At 47.4% G+C, this 15,343-nt stretch overlaps 1 protein-coding gene across 20 annotated transcripts in view; it reads right to left on the minus strand.

Annotated features, from left to right (window-relative positions):
• Positions 1–15,343, minus strand: part of KALRN (kalirin RhoGEF kinase) — a 792,058-nt gene that overhangs the window by 38,009 nt on the left and 738,706 nt on the right. For 14 of the 20 annotated variants that reach the window (XM_056127408.1, XM_056127415.1, XM_056127407.1 and 11 more), the window contains 6 exons: positions 14,724–14,909; positions 13,975–14,146; positions 8,595–8,833; positions 6,624–6,877; positions 3,176–3,299; positions 2,037–2,096 (listed from right to left, as the gene is read on the minus strand). In XM_056127408.1, the coding sequence (XP_055983383.1) occupies positions 2,037–2,096; positions 3,176–3,299; positions 6,624–6,877; positions 8,595–8,833; positions 13,975–14,146; positions 14,724–14,909 (1,035 nt within the window). Of the gene's footprint in view, positions 1–2,036; positions 2,097–3,175; positions 3,300–5,841; positions 6,389–6,619; positions 6,878–8,594; positions 8,834–13,974; positions 14,147–14,723; positions 14,910–15,343 lie in introns of those variants that run through there. The other 6 variants (XM_056127419.1, XM_056127430.1, XM_056127429.1 and 3 more) reach the window with 3 other exon arrangements.

A 15,343-nucleotide genomic window follows, 5' to 3' on the forward strand; every position in this document is an offset into this window, starting at 1 on the left:
CTTCCACCCACAGCCCCTGAGAGCTCCTCGATTGACTTCTCTGCCTCAGTGACTATATTTGAAGACGTTTGGGACACGCATAGCCCATCATGGACACAGTGACATTGAGTGCTTCTGTCCCCAGGGTGCCTGGCTGACGTTCATCTCACCCAGAACATACCAGCCTTGGATAAGCTGTGTGCTTTGTGTACACACACAAACATGGGCTTTCCAACTGAAGTGTGAAGCGCACTGTATGATTCTATGTTAGCCTTCCCACTGTGTTTCGCACTTGGCCTCACAGTCCTCTGTACACACATACATTTTTTTCTTACTCTTTTTTTTCCTTTTTTTTTTAAGTTTTGGAGTTTGGATCATACCCGGTGGTGTTCAGACCATATATGGTGCTGAAGATCAAACCAGCATTGGCCATGTGCAAAGGAAGAGTTTTAACCCCTGCACTTTCTCTCAGGCCTCTTCCCCACTTATCTTAAAGCAGCAATGTGGGAAAGTCGTCCTTTCCTCTCCTGCCTATCAAAGCACATATGCTCTAAGCTGCTATGGAACCTGCTGACTACTGCCTAGCTTCCAAAGGCTAGGATGGCTTCTGACACATGGTAATAACAGTTAGGCCCACAGATACAGGTACCTCTGGGCACCTTCCAGTCAATGGCCCTGGACCCAGGGAACTGGTGCTTAAGCTATAAAATGCAAGGGAAGCTGAGCTGGAAGCCAGCCAGGCCTCCTTATTCTCTAAATACATCCAAGCTATGAAAGCCGACCCCATTCCCTCCCACAGAGGGGTCAGGTCCAGTTCTATCCTGCCAGGATGCCCACCTCCTGCCACACCTCTCCAACCTGGTTCAGCTCATGGCCCCTTCTTGGGCTGCCCCTTCCTCCCTTTCTTGGGTTTTGTGGCGGTTGTCAGAATAGGGTGGTAGATTTCTTTGGGACTGGGTGAAGTGAGAATACAAACGTCCACCTGGTTAAGTGACAAGCTTAGGGCTATACAATGGAAAGGGTTAAACATCTCTAAACTTTTTGGTGGTACTACAAGAGAAGTGATGTGCACCACAGATAAGCATAAATCATTTCAATTTGATTTGATACTAAAAGACATGAGGGCAGAGAAAGCCAGTTCCTTCCCTGCTTGAATTCTTCAGATCTGTACATTCATAGCTCATCATGGTCAGTCATGGAGAGTCCTATTGCTCTACCCCAGAGCAGGACTAGGAGTTGGGGTGACTGAATGCTCTTCCTGGTGGAGGTACTGTGCCATTCCCACAACCCTGCAACCCGAGAGTGTGAGAAAGGTCGCTGGACAGTGCTCCAGCCTTCCCGTCACTCAGGCTCTGGAAGGCAGGAGGCTTCTCATGGCTGCTCCCCTCCCAGGCAGGCACAGCTGCTGCCCGGAACCGGGGCAGGGCCAAGGCTGGGTCTGCAGTTGCTCCCATCACACCTCCTACACTATCAGCCAGTAGTACACAGTGACCAGGGGCTGGCTCATCCACAGAGTATATTTTGTGGAGCCTTGGGGAAAGGATAGGTCCCAGCTGAAGAAACAGACAATGGCAATAAAAAGGAGGGACAAGGGAAAGGGAAAGGGAGAAATCAAAAAGAGGGAGGAATTCTTGCCTCAACAAGAAAACAACTACTCTTTATAGCGCTGTTTTCCATGAGGGGGTGCGGGTGGGGGAAGTGTTCTAAGCTTCCAATCATGAAGCTGGATATTTTTAACCTAGAACCAAAACCACCTAAGAACGTTTAACAAATATTCAAGAGAACCAGATGCTTTTTTTTGAAAAAGATAGCTAGGCAGAGTTCTTCCTCAAAACTGAGCTGAATGGAGGGGTGTGAGTGCATGTATGCATGCGTGAAGGTGAGTGTGTGTGTGTGTGTGTGTGTGTGTGTGTGTGTGTGTGTGTGTCTGGAATACCCAGAGGTGCCCCTCCATCACAGTGTTCTCTGTGACTAGCCGGTCATGTCAGCAAGGTCACGGTCATGTACACATTTCAAAAGACAATCATCGTAGGAAATAGGACAAGAGCTGCTTCTACCTCCATGCTAGTATTAGGGTCAAGATCATCGCACTCTGACTCCTCGGAACTGTTCGTCTCCTTGGTGGGCAGCATGAGGAAGGGGGAGAAAGAGAACACAGTTAGAACATAGCAGCGTGGGCTCGAGAGGAGAGGAGTGCTGGAGAAGCATGGGCAATGGGATCCGGGCAGAGGACACCCAGGCAGTCAGCATGGCACACATGCTGCTTTTAGGGAGAGGAGGCTGAGGCCCGGGCAGCTGCTCCTCTCATGGGAAATAGCAATGGAAGCAACCGCATGAAACATGGGAGCCGCGGAACTGAAACCGCCTTCCGAGAGGTGGGCTTGCCCGGTTCAGAGTAATGGAGAGAATACAATTTCTTTTCCCCAAGTAGGACATCAAGGTTTGTATCAATTGTCTTATTTTGCCCAGGAGGAGGAAAAAAACGTGCCAGGGAGCTGATCCCACATTCCAACAATATTAAACATCCCATTCCCTCAGTCTGGAGGGCCCCACTCACAGGAAACATCGCATCGCTGCAGGGGTCCACCAAAGCTTAAAATCAGTGTGGTCAGGGTAATGGGTGGATTATTACAAAGCAATAACGGGAGCTTCACCCATGTGCCTCCCTTCCCTACCCCCATGCACAGGCCTAAAAATGATGTCGTCTGAATTCTGGGGAAAAGAAATCAAACTGGACCAAAGACACAGTGGCCCTTAAACTCTCACCCGCAGCCTTTATGGGGCTGGGGAGTCTGGAAAACACCCCTAATCTCTTTAACCTGCTTGTATCCCTCCAATCTGGGATACGGAATGGGTGGCTTTGAGGGCATTAGGATGAACAAGCATCTTGCATTTCTAAAAGAATAATGCTGCAGATAATTTTGCTACAAAACATCTGCACAGTGTACAGGTAAAAGTAAAGAGGAAGGTAAAAAAAGAGAGAGAGAGAAAGATACTTACTTATTTGAATTGAAGTTGCCAGGAGAAATAAAAAATATAAAATAAATTGATCTTGCATGCAAAATCCTACTAAACTACTTCCCCTCTTTTTCCCAAACTAGGAAAAAAAATTCCCATCCACCCAAAATGTCTTGTAAGAAGGCTGCAGGTGGGAATAGGTGAGAGTGGGACACAGCTCCAAGAATTCCTTACTCACTTTAACAGAGACTTTGTTGCCCAGAATATCCTTGGGTTTACGAGGCCCTGTGGCTTCATTTTTACCCGTGCTCTCCACTTCCGCCCGCTTTCTCATGCGTAGAGTATGCCATGAACATGACTTCCTGTTGTACCAAAAAATGCACCAATCAAAATGGCAGGTCAGGGCAGAGTGAGGCCGTGGGTGGGTCAGTAGGTGAGGTGTTCCAGTCAGGCCCTGGCTCAGAGGCCCCAGACCTGCACACCAGCTCCCAAGGTGGCTGGGAATTGATCTCACCTCTAGTAGGAGGTGAGAGAGGATGAACTCTGACCCCTTCTGCTAGATGTACAAGTTTGGCTTGAAGTATCTGAGGAAAGCATGGGTAATTGAACTCTACCAAGGGAAGTTCTGAACCTAAGATTAAGGAATCCCTCGAAGTGGAGAGGAGAATCAAGGGGCAGGGAGCTGGGGTGGTGAACTGAGATAAGCAAGTATATTTTTCAAGGAGCGACTTGTGCTTTCCTGGGGCAATATTTGATCCAAAGGCCCACATCTCATTCTCCCTATGTGGTCACTCCTAACACTTCAGTATACACACAGTTATTTAACTTAACAGTGTACCTTGACTCATTAATCTGGATGGTTTAGGACAAAGAGGCTGAGGGAAACCCACTCACATAGAGGTGAGGGACCAATGCCCTAATTTCTTTTTAACCAGGAGAGTTTGGGAGCTACTTTTCCATTGGCCTGGAATGAGCTGTTCAAGGCTGATCTCTTGAGTTCTCCAGGTCAAAACTTATAGACAAAGAAGAAACTGAAAGTCGAGTGACAACCAACATTTGGGACCCTACGGAGATGTCATCAATTTCAGGTGTGGCAACAGTGTTTGGAAGTCACACTTCTGTGGTCTGGAAACAGTGAGGCTGGTTTCCCCTCAAGCTCCTTGTGTCACATTTGGCCTCTACTTTCAGGGCCCCACGAAAAGAGCCTTCATGAGGGTGAGAGAAGTATATGAAATTTAGGAGGCAGAAGGATACCCCCAAACATATCACATCTGCGCCACAAAACTCCACAGATGTCAGGAGTTGGAGAATGTTCTAGGGAGGAGTACGCAAAAACAAAACAAAACAAAACAAAACAAAAAAACAGTTACTAACACATATACCCAACAATGAATCTTTGGAGGAGAAGTACAAGTATTGTCATATTTGCAACTGTCTGGGGAAAGCAAGTGGGCTCCTGAGAAAGGCATCTCTTGGTCAGACCCCTCATACCTGCAGAACAGGCTGGCTCTCCAAACCACCCCCCCCCCCCCCCCCCCGCCCCAGCTCCTTGCTCTGACTGCATGCTGAGTGGGAGGCACTCTAGGAAGCTAACCTTAGCATCCCTCTGCTCACTCTGTGGGCATCTGCCTCCTCTCTTTACCCCCAATCACTGCTCTGAGGCCAGGGTGGACAGCACAGGGTGTGACTGCATGTGAGTGCATGTGGGGCGAGTGTGTTTTGGTGTTTTTTGCACCCTCTGGGCCAGTCAGAATGCTTGATGAGAAGCTAGAAATGTCACAAACAATGTGCAGAAGGAAACTCAGAGCACACAGTTGGCAGGACAGACTCAAGTTCAGCATCTTCTTCCCAGAACTCGCCATCATGGTTTGGCGGCACTTCTCTCTCCTGGTCAAAGGCTGCCGTGGAAGCAGGATTTCAGAGGCATTTATCCTGCTTGCATCACAACCAACTCTGACCCCCAGGGTTGATGTGGGCTTACCTGGGGGAGCATGTGGTGAGAGTTCCCCACTGTTAGATGCTGCCCTCCACCCCCCACCACCACCCCCATCCCCACCCCCAGTCAGGGAGTCTCTGCTCCAGCCCACCACCCCAGGCAAGAGCAGCTGGCATGGAACCCAAATGATCAATTTGCAGTCATGCCTGTTCTTTTCCCAGCCTGATGTTCCTGGAGCCTTCTCTTCCTGGAAGGTGTGAACAAATGCTGGGAGAGGGGTGGCTGAGTGCTGGGGTAATTAGGTCACCAATCATTATGCCCTGGTAAGGCCTTGTGGGGTGTTATCTCCAGGGTTTCTTCTTTCCTTTCTTGTTTAATATTGGGCCACACGGGGCCATATAGGGTGCTGGGGATCAAACCTAGGTCAGCTGTGTGCTAGACAAGTGCACTGCCTAGTGTGCTAGACAAGTGCACAATCCCTCCCCAGGGGTCTTAAGGGGCACCCAAACCAAGAGTCATTAGAATCAGATGAGGCTGATGGCCTTAGGAGCCACTCTTGGTTTCATGTTCAGCTAGTAGTACCAGGAGGGTTGGGTGAGGCCTGTCCCTGAGGCAGCTTCCACCTCTGACCACTGGGAGAAAGGCCGAGGAGGTGCAGCTCTAGGGGTACCCCACCAGGCAGCCTCCAAAGTTGTTTCCGGCCAGGGAAGATTCATGCGGAGGGCACTCATTTCCATGCCACTGCAAAGCCTAGCCCTGGTGATCCTCCCCTCACTCAACAGTGGGCATTTAGGAGGGCGGGGCAGGGTTGGTGTTAGTGCCTTGGCCACAGGGGGATCCTTTGTGTGTGTGGGAAGACTGCTCTGGTACTCAGCCGACCCCTAAAATCCAGGAAAAAAAATTGAATTGTTTGTTTGCATGTTTAAAAGTCCCAGAATGGTGAAATGGGGCGAAAAAGGGTCAACTAGTCTTTAACCTCATTAAAACATGCTCATGGTGAAAATTTATTTTACATATTTAAAATAGTACATTTAAAATTATTAGTTACATTACAGGTACAAGGATGACCATTGTGACTCTCCATTGTATCATTGTATTGCACGACCTGACTTCATCCATATGGGTTTTTCTTTAAATAGTGCAAAATACTTTGTACAGGAATGTGTTCGGAAGGGGCTTCGCAACCAAAAGAAGGAAATATCTTACAAATTATCACGAACATATATTAAAGTGACAGGGGAAGGGGAACATTAAAAAAAAAGTTACAATCTGTACAGAGGAATCACCACAGACAACCAAAAAGTCCCCTCTCTCTGGAGAGCAGCAGCAGGCCTCGGACCACACAGGTCTGCCATGTGTGCTAAGGTCATTTTTTGGTGTCAATCAAAAAATATATATATCAGTAACTTAATACAATTTATAAATAGAAGTCCAGTCCAGTGAGTCCTGTGGAGGGTGAAATGGAGCAACGGAAGGCATGCCTTTTGTCACCTAGGGTTTCAGTAGGGTTCTGTTCTTAATGAGGGGGAGAGAGAGAGAGAAGAAAAAATTAACAGAAAATCACCAACGAAAAGAAAACCCGTCACTGACAAAGAGAACCGGGCCCCCTCCAGCCCGCGGCTGCGGGCACGGTTGCAATAAGCAGCCGTGGACCCCTACTGTGTGCTTGTGACTTTTTTGTGTTCTTACTTTGGGATTTTTTTTTTTAATCCACATACTCCTCTCCCAGGGAAGCCAATGAGGCACTTACTTGATGCTGCTGTCACTATTTTCTGTGGCTGCCGTGGCTTTGGTGAGGGGTGCCAGGATGCTTCCTGGGACCCAGCCCTCAGCGGCAGGGGAATGGTCGCTGGCTGGTTGGTACACCAGGAACATGTTCTGCTGGTTGACGGCGAGGACCTGGACCACCTCCCCTTGGTTCACACAGATTTCATTCTCCTTCAGTGCGTAGTAATCTTTGATCACGGCCATGGACGAAGTCCCGCTGCAGCTGCCCAGGTCACTCTGCTAGGAGACAGGGTGGAGGGGCACAGAGAAGGCTGTGTCACATGACTGGCTCTGCAACCTGACACAGGCTGCCTCGTGCTCAGGGGAAAGAACAGGCAGGTGGTTGTCTGGAGCAATGGAATGAGATTCATTTTATTTATTAACTTTCGTGCGTCTGGGGGCTTTCTCCTGGCTCTGTGCTCAGGAATCAGTCCTGGTGTTTGTGGGGACACATGTGGTGCTGGGGATTAAACCCAGGTTGGCATGCAAGGCAAGCGCCTTAACCCTGGAACTATCTTTCCACTCTCAATGTATTCTTACAGCAATGTTCACTCCACATTTTAACCACGGCCGCAGACACTTCCTTGTCTACAAAGTCAGGAACACATCTGCAGTTAACACAGCCCTCCCACCAGCAGCATGACTAATGGAAGGAAGTGTGGCCCAGGGATCAGTTATTTTTCTTGTGGAGTGAAGATGGGGCAGAGGTCAGGTCAGAGGTCACAGTCTCCCAACAGAAAGAATAGACTCTTTGATAAAACTTCTCTTTCCTTTAGAAAAAGCACCAGTCTTACCCTATATTCTGACTTTCTATGAAAAAGATGTCACAACGAGGCGTTTCCCCAGTTCAAAGGCAAGGCCATGACCTACCCTGACTCAACTCCAGACAGAACTGAACTCTGAGTTCAACTCAGTTGAACACACAGTGTGACCCCCTATACCTGAACAAGAGAGGTGCTGCCTCTGTGACTTTTTCACATGACTGTACATCTGGGAAGCTTCTTTGAGACCTGGTTCTCCCAGGGAGGCCTGGTGGCCTCCCAGCGGCTGGGAGCACCAGAAACTCTTCAGGAAATTTGACAAGATGCTCATGTGCTTCCAACTCAGTTTCTGAGGCTGCGGGCTTTTACAGTGGAAAGTAATTCCCAAGTGATGTGATAAAATTAGGCATCAGTCAATCTAATACCAAATCAATCTAAAAGATAAATCGGTCTTATCTAATGATCTGATTTTCGAGCTCGTAGGTCAAAACTGTAGCTGCCCCCTGTCACCTGCCTTTGGAGCTCTAGGGAAACTGAGTTCCAAAGCAATCAGGGACTGGCTGAAGTTCTAGAGCAAGTCAGTCACAGAACTTGCCACGGAGACCAGATCTCCTGCTCCCTAATCTGGCAGTTTTCCCATTTTCCCTCCTGTTCCAATTACCTTGTATGGGCAAAGCAGCCGTATAGGTGGGGTCTACAGTTAAGGCAGAGATTCTCGGCCTGCTGATGTTTGAATTGCGGATTATCTAGGATAAATGTTTAACTCATGGCTGACTTCTCTATTCACAGAGATGAACAACTTCCCCTTGCCACGCCAACCAATGGACAGTGAAGAACTGCTAGCACATTCTCAGTTCAGTGTTCTGGCGGGTGAGCTCCTCAGATGCCAACCCTGGAGCTGTGGCTCTAATGAGCCATGCAAGGATTCTATTTGGCAGAGGCTATAATTGCACTACATTAATATCTTATGTGCATATAGTGCTTTTGCAGATGACAGTGGTGGTTATACACAGTGTGTCCAATCAAGCCAGAGGAAATTGGCCTAATTTGCTCAGTTTCCAGGGAAAGAAAGAAATAATCGAGACTAGGTTGGTTGTTCTTGCTAAAATAATCAGCAAAAAAATGTTTCTTCACACAGCAGGCCCAGAGGCTGAGCCCTCAGTGAGGTGAGGTTGTAACAGATTGTCACTTACCTTGCTGACTTCGAACTTGTCCCCAGGCTGGTGGTAGTCAAACCCTGGACTGCCATTGGAGGTAGATATCTTCAGAGGTGGCAGAGGCGGGTTATAGCTGGGGCCCTTTGGGGGCTTCTCAGAGCCCACGGGGACAGAGGAATATGGCCGGGGGCTAGCTTGAGGTACCCTTGAAGGTTGTGCCCTCATCACAGCTGTGCTTCGTTCTTTCCGCTGATACTCAATGGGTGATTGTAGTGCTGTGGAGTAGAAGGTCCAGTGAAGAGTCTGGGAGACACTCAGCTCGGAGGTTAGGGCTAACCATTATATTAACAGTGACTAGGGCTCAGGTCTAGCATGTGTTCAGCCTGGGTTTGACCCAGGTTTTATGCACATTATCCCCTGTTTTCCTGAACACTACGAGGTGTGGCCCTGGAGACCAGCCCTCTCAGCCCCTACCCCAGCACATCAGGCAATGCCAGCCCTGCAGGGCCTGAGCATTCTTGGGCCCCTCACATTTAACTACCGAACTGATTAGCTGAAATTCACCTGTCACTGGTGGTAGTTCCAAGCCTCCTTAAGCATTGTTTGGGAAAGTTCCCCTACCCCATGTTCAAAAAGAAGGGATGGTTAGTCTAAGCTCTTAAATTCCAAGGGAAATTGGAGCCGGAATATGTGAAGAAGGCACAACCCTGCTTAAAAAAATGCAGGGGGGGGCTCACCCTACAGTGGTCAGGGCCTACTCTCAGCTCTGCACTCAGGGATCACTCCTGGAGGTGCTTGGGGGGCCATATGGAGTGTTGGGGATCAAACCTGCAAGCAAGACAAGTGTCCTGCCCACTAGACTACCTCTTTGGTCCCACTACTGTTGTTCTTAAGGAACTTGTCATCTACCGTAAAGATTAAGAAATTGATCTAAAGAATGAGAACACAGAAGCAAATGGTGTGTGCATGAGGTGAACAGTGCAGAGAAGAAGGAAGGTGGGCAGGTGGGCACACACACATTGGTGGTGCTGGTAATGTGGCGCTATAGAAGTCAGGGGCTGTCACGGACTCACAGAGAGGAAGCACGGTGCCATGTGGGCGGAAAAGAATGAAATCTGACCCAGAGCACAGAGGGGTGGAGGGTATCTGGGAGGAAGGAGAGATGAGACAGAATGGGAGGTGTGAAACACAGGGAAACCAGTCTAATGAGTCTGGATTCAATTCTGAAGGCACGAAAAGTGACTGGATGAACTGAACTGAACATTTCAACCATCTTCAGCACCTCCCTAAAAGGACAAGACTCAATCTTCCAACAGTTGGGAAGAGGATTTGGCAAGACTGAGGCACAAGCCGCAAGATGCCAAGACAGGGGCAGGTTTGGGGTGAATGTGGGTGGGGTGGCAAGTGTTCTGGTGGAGATTGGACTCTGACAGGCTGGATGAGGAAGTAAGGCCAGAATCGAGACTCATGTAGGTCTGGAGACCAGGTCAGGGGAATTCAGGAGCCAGAGACCAAAGCTCACTTGAAGGGAAAGACAATGCAAGTTTTTCTGAGTTTGATAACAAGGTTTCAGGGTCTGAGTACTACAAAGGTATGGCCAGACACCTGTCACTCAGGTCAAATTCTTAAATAATAACTTTAAGAGCTGGCCTGACTTTGTCCTCTTTATCAGTATTCATGGTAACAAATACTTAAAGTGGGTTAGCAGCTGGGCCCAAGAGAACTTTCAATGATAAGCTAGTTTCTGCAATAGTACAGCTCATCCCTCTCTCCAGGGCAGGCTCAGGGGTCAGGATAGGCCTGAGAAGCCCCACAGGTCTTGGTCTTCTGAGTGTGTTAAGGAACAGAAAAGGCTCCTGCCAGAGCCCAGCTTCTTTCCCTGGGGTGTGCACTGTAGGCAACAAATATTTAGGAACTGATTAGTTAGCTCAGCAATAGCTTCATTATTGACTATAATTAGGAGGTGCTTTCTTGCAACCACTTGGAAGATCTGAATCTGATTATGCTCAAAGCTATGTCACTCTGAGTTTTAAGTCATTGCCAGAGTCGTGAGGGAGGCCTTACCAGACTGATTTTATGACTCAATACCCACCACACAGAATTGGGATATTACATGATTAAAACACAAACAAACATTGTCCTCCCATTGTTCATCAATTTGCTTGAGCCGGCCCAGTAATGTCTCCATTTTGAGACTTGTTGTTACTGTGTTTGGCATATTGAATACGTCACGGGTAGCTTGCCAGGCTTTGCCGCGCGGGCGAGATACTCTCGGTAGCTTGCCAGGCTCTCCGAGAGAGGTGGAGGAATTGAACCTGGCTCAGCCGGGCTGGCTGCTCACAAGGCAAATGCCCTACCACTGTGCTATTGCTCCAGCCCATGACATGATTATATGCAATAATTGTTTTAAAGTCGAAAAGAGTCAATCTTTTTATTTTTTTATTTTTGGTCGCACCTGGTGGTCCTCAGGCTCTGAGCTCAGGGATCACTCCTGGTGGGGTAATGTTGGAGATTGAACCCTAGTCAGCCACATGGAAGACAGGAGCTTTACCCACTGTACTGTCATTCCCATCCAGAGTATGTCTTCGAGATCCTATGTTCTCTCTCTAGCCTCAGTGGGAGACTTAGGTTCAGGGTCAGAAAAGCCCTTCATCTCTTGACAGGTTTCAGACTAGTCAACGGATGCAGAGTCTTTGTCTATCTACTCTCAGTACTGCTTACTAGGAAGCTCCCAGAGAAATGCTGAGAGTCTAATAAAAAGTTCTAGAGCTCAGTGTTTTACTCCTCATTTTTGTGAACTTAACTAACTTCTTTACCCTCACTGGAAAAATGTAGGATGACAGGAAGATCAGCCTCTCCATGTTTAATTATTTGTGTTTGGTTTGGGGGCCACATGGTGGTGTTTAGGGATCATTCCTGCTCCATGCTCAGGGTCATGGTGAAGCTCAGAGCATCAAATCAAGGTCAGTTGTACGTGAGGTACTTCAAGTCCTATGCAATTTCCTGCCCACTTCTTCTCCATATTTATGGGAGGATGAAACGTGTAAATATACATGAAATGTTCAGCATCACACCTGGCGCAGAGAAAAGACTCAGTATATGGAAGTCATTATTCAATTATTTCTGTTTTCAACTCATTGTCCTATTTTTTCCTGAACTGATGAAAGTAATAACCTCATCCAGCTTAGAATCCATAAGAATAAGAAATTCACAGAATGCAATTTAATTAGTGTATTGCATACATGCACATATAACAAATTAATTTTATACACAAAGTGTTAAAGTTGTATTTCAAAACTATAAATGATATACCCCCAGGGACAGACTTTGTTTGAGTTCAGAATATTAAGAATTAAAAACCCTAGATATCACTTGTTCTAGTTTTCTTTTTTTTGTGAGGGGCCCACACCTAATGATGCTCAGGGCTTGTTCCTGGCTCTGCACTCAGGAATCACTCCTGGTTCCTGGTGGTGCTTTGGGGATCATATGGGATCCTGCAGATCACACCTGGGTTGGCTGTGTGCAAGGTAATGGTATCGCTCCAGCTTCTTGTTCTGTTTTTTTTTTTTTTTAAACCAAACTGTGATATAATTGAGTGGCCAGAATCAACCACTCAGATGTGCTCTGTAAGTGCAGCTTTGCTTTGAAGGGTAACATTCTACCTTATATAGGTAAGGCAAGGGGCTGGGGTGTGGTTAAAGCAATGGATCCAGGATTCCTGGAACCATAGCAATCATGGCTCAGGGCCAGAGAAATAGGACAATGGGTAGGGCACTTTAACTTTCATGCAGTCAATCTGAGTTTGATCCCCAAATTCCCATATGGTCCCCCCTTAGCACTCCTGGGAGTAATTCCTGAATGCAGAGCCAGGAGTAACCCTGAGTATTGCTAAGTTTGGCTCCCAAACTAACAAACAAAACTCATGGCTCACTCCTATTTATTTTTTTTGTATTGGTTTTTAAATAACCATGATGGGGTCTGGAGCAATAGTACAGTGGGTAAGGTGCGTCCCTTGTATGTGGCTGATCTGGGTTTGATTCTTGGTTTCCCATATGGTCCCCCAAGTTTTCCAGGAAGTGATTCCTGAGAGTAGAGCCAGGAGAAACTCCTGAGCACTCTGAGAGTAAAGCCAGGAGAAACTCCTGAGCACTGCCAGGTATGGCCCCCAAACAAACAAACAAACAAACAAAATGACCTGACCATGATGTAGGAAAGCCTTACCATGGGGTAGGGTTGATATCAAGTGTGCTATGCTTCCCCACCCCCCCACAGGTGACATAGCATGGAACATTCCAGGATGGGCACAAAAGATCACTGCTACATTTCACAAAATAAGACAATTGAGGCCAAATCATGCCTTGCCCAAAGTCACCTTTAACCACTTCTTTGAGATATCTACGAGAGCCAGCAAATATCCGCAGAGTCCAAATTCCAGTACTGGCCAAGAAGAGTAATGTATCAAACACACTGTATATATGTATGTACATATGTATATAAGCATGAACATATATGACCACATAGCAAAGATCTCAGGACAGACAAGAAGAGGTGGCATCCCTGCATGATACTGGCACAGAGATGGTAGTGCTAATGGTGGTTGCTCTGTGTGTGTGTGTGTGTGTGTGTGTGTACAAGAAACATGCTGTGTTCCCAGGTGATCAGATACTGAGGAATATTTTGCCTTAATCTTCAAGCCCTTCTCTATAGATAAAAATTTATGAACTCATCAACCCAGCAGATCAACACTATTTTAAAACTCTGTTTTTCCATCCATGCTGAACTGATGTAGAGAAAATCCCCAGGCAGAAAAATTCTACAGGAATGTAAATAAGCCAGCAACTGCCAGATCCACAGAGAGTTAAATTCTCTGTGTGACCATCACTTGATTTTGGGAAGCTTTGAGGAGCTGCTAAAACTTATTTAACAATCATCTGTCATTTGTGAAAGGGTCAGTAAGGCTGGCTAGCAAGATGACTTACTGAGGCTCTCACACCATCAAGGCTTAAACTCAGGGGTCAAACTCCAGCTATCCCTATAACCACCAAAAAAACCCTGAGAGTACCAGCCAGGAGCCCCCAAATGGGAAAACCTATGCACTGCCAGCGGGTGCTTAGGAGAAAGAGGATGTGCAGGCTCGGACCTTTGCCCTCATAATTACACTGGCCAAGAGAGCCACAGGGTCACAGCTATGGGGGAGTGCCTTCTTTTGGAAAGATGGGGCTTCTTAATGTACTATCTGTTCCACTTGTATACTGAGATCCAGAAAACTTTTGTGCAAAATTTCTGGACACTACAAGTTGGAGCCCTTATAAAACATGCTCTGGACATGCACCATGGACCTATACAAGGTAGCTCAAGGGTGTGTGTGTGTCACCCAAGAATGAACCTGGGAAAGAAAGGCCGGGCCCAAACCTACCATTTAAGAAATCTCGCTGTGTTTCTAAGACTTGGCTGATGTCCTGCACCCAGGCCTGCTGGATGTCGGCATTGGCGGCCTGTAGGATGACCCGCTCTGAAGTCTCCCGGTTCATGAGTGCAAATTTGCAGGGATCATTGTCCACGTTCTCCTCCAGAACCAAGTAATTCATCTGAAAGAAGACAAGTGGATTCTTTTCACATCTAAGTGTTTTGCTTTTAAATCTGGGCTGGAAGCAGTGTATAGGGTGTTTGTCTTGCACGTGGCCAACTAGGGTTCGATTCCTCCATCCCTTTCGAAGAGCCCGGCAAGCTACCGAGAGTATCCCGCCTACATGGCAGACCCTGGCAAGTTCCCGTGGCGTATTCGATAGGCCAAAAACAGTAACAGCAAGTCTCACATGGAGATCTTACTGGTGCCGCTCAAGCAAATCGATGAACAATGGGAGGACAGTGCTACAGTGCTTTTAAATCCACTTCCTATTACAGTGCTTCAATGTTTTTATTTCAGAGACTGTTTCCAAAATTTTACCATGGATCTAATCACTGAATAAGGGGTTTCTGTCCTAGCGTGAACAACATCACCCAAGAGAACCTGCAACGTTGCCCCATCACCCCAGAGACAGGTCTGGCTGGTCACTTATATTCACAGACTCACTCTCAGCACCTAAAGGTCATAAAGTAAAAGATCTTCCTCTGATGCCTCAAGCCTAGTGAAGCAGCTCTTTCACCCCCGCCTGGGGCCCTCACCTTGATGCTCCTCTTGAACATGTAGCCAGGGGTGAGAGAGCCCTTCCTGAGCAGTTCACTGAAGATGACAATTTGCTCAAAGAGGAACACGCGCCTCTCCTTGGTCCGAGACTGCATGCCTGCATCCAGCTCAATCACGTAGAAAGTGTCCTGCTGCAGCAGCTTGCCCTGTGCGGTAAGGGTGCCCTGGGTGGGGGGGAAGCGCAGGGATGAAGGAGGTGCAAAAGGGCGGGGAGATGATCACAGAAACTTGTCCACTCCAAGTGTGGCCTCAAGCCTCATGGTTCTGGAAAGAGATTGAATGTAGTTCTCCCCTCCCCACCCCCCATATATCACTTCCTTTCTTCGTGCAAGGGATGTGTCAACAGTTCCAGAAAAATGTCACAGGAAGGGAAGATACTTAGTGAAAAAGAGGTCCAGGAATCCGCCTAGTTCTGTTACTATTATTTTTTATATTACTATATTATTTTATATAATTATTATTATTATTATTATTAGGAGGAAGAAAAAATGGTGATGCCTGGACCTCCTTCTGTCCTTAGAGCTCTGAGAAACTCACGCCTTTCCAACACCGCACCCCAATACACGCCCCCCCTTCCCATACACATGCATCCTGGGTC

This window comes from Sorex fumeus, unplaced genomic scaffold (assembly GCF_029834395.1).
Source record: "Sorex fumeus unplaced genomic scaffold, SorFum_2.1 ptg000063l, whole genome shotgun sequence".
In the NCBI taxonomy this organism is placed as follows: domain Eukaryota; kingdom Metazoa; phylum Chordata; class Mammalia; order Eulipotyphla; family Soricidae; genus Sorex; species Sorex fumeus.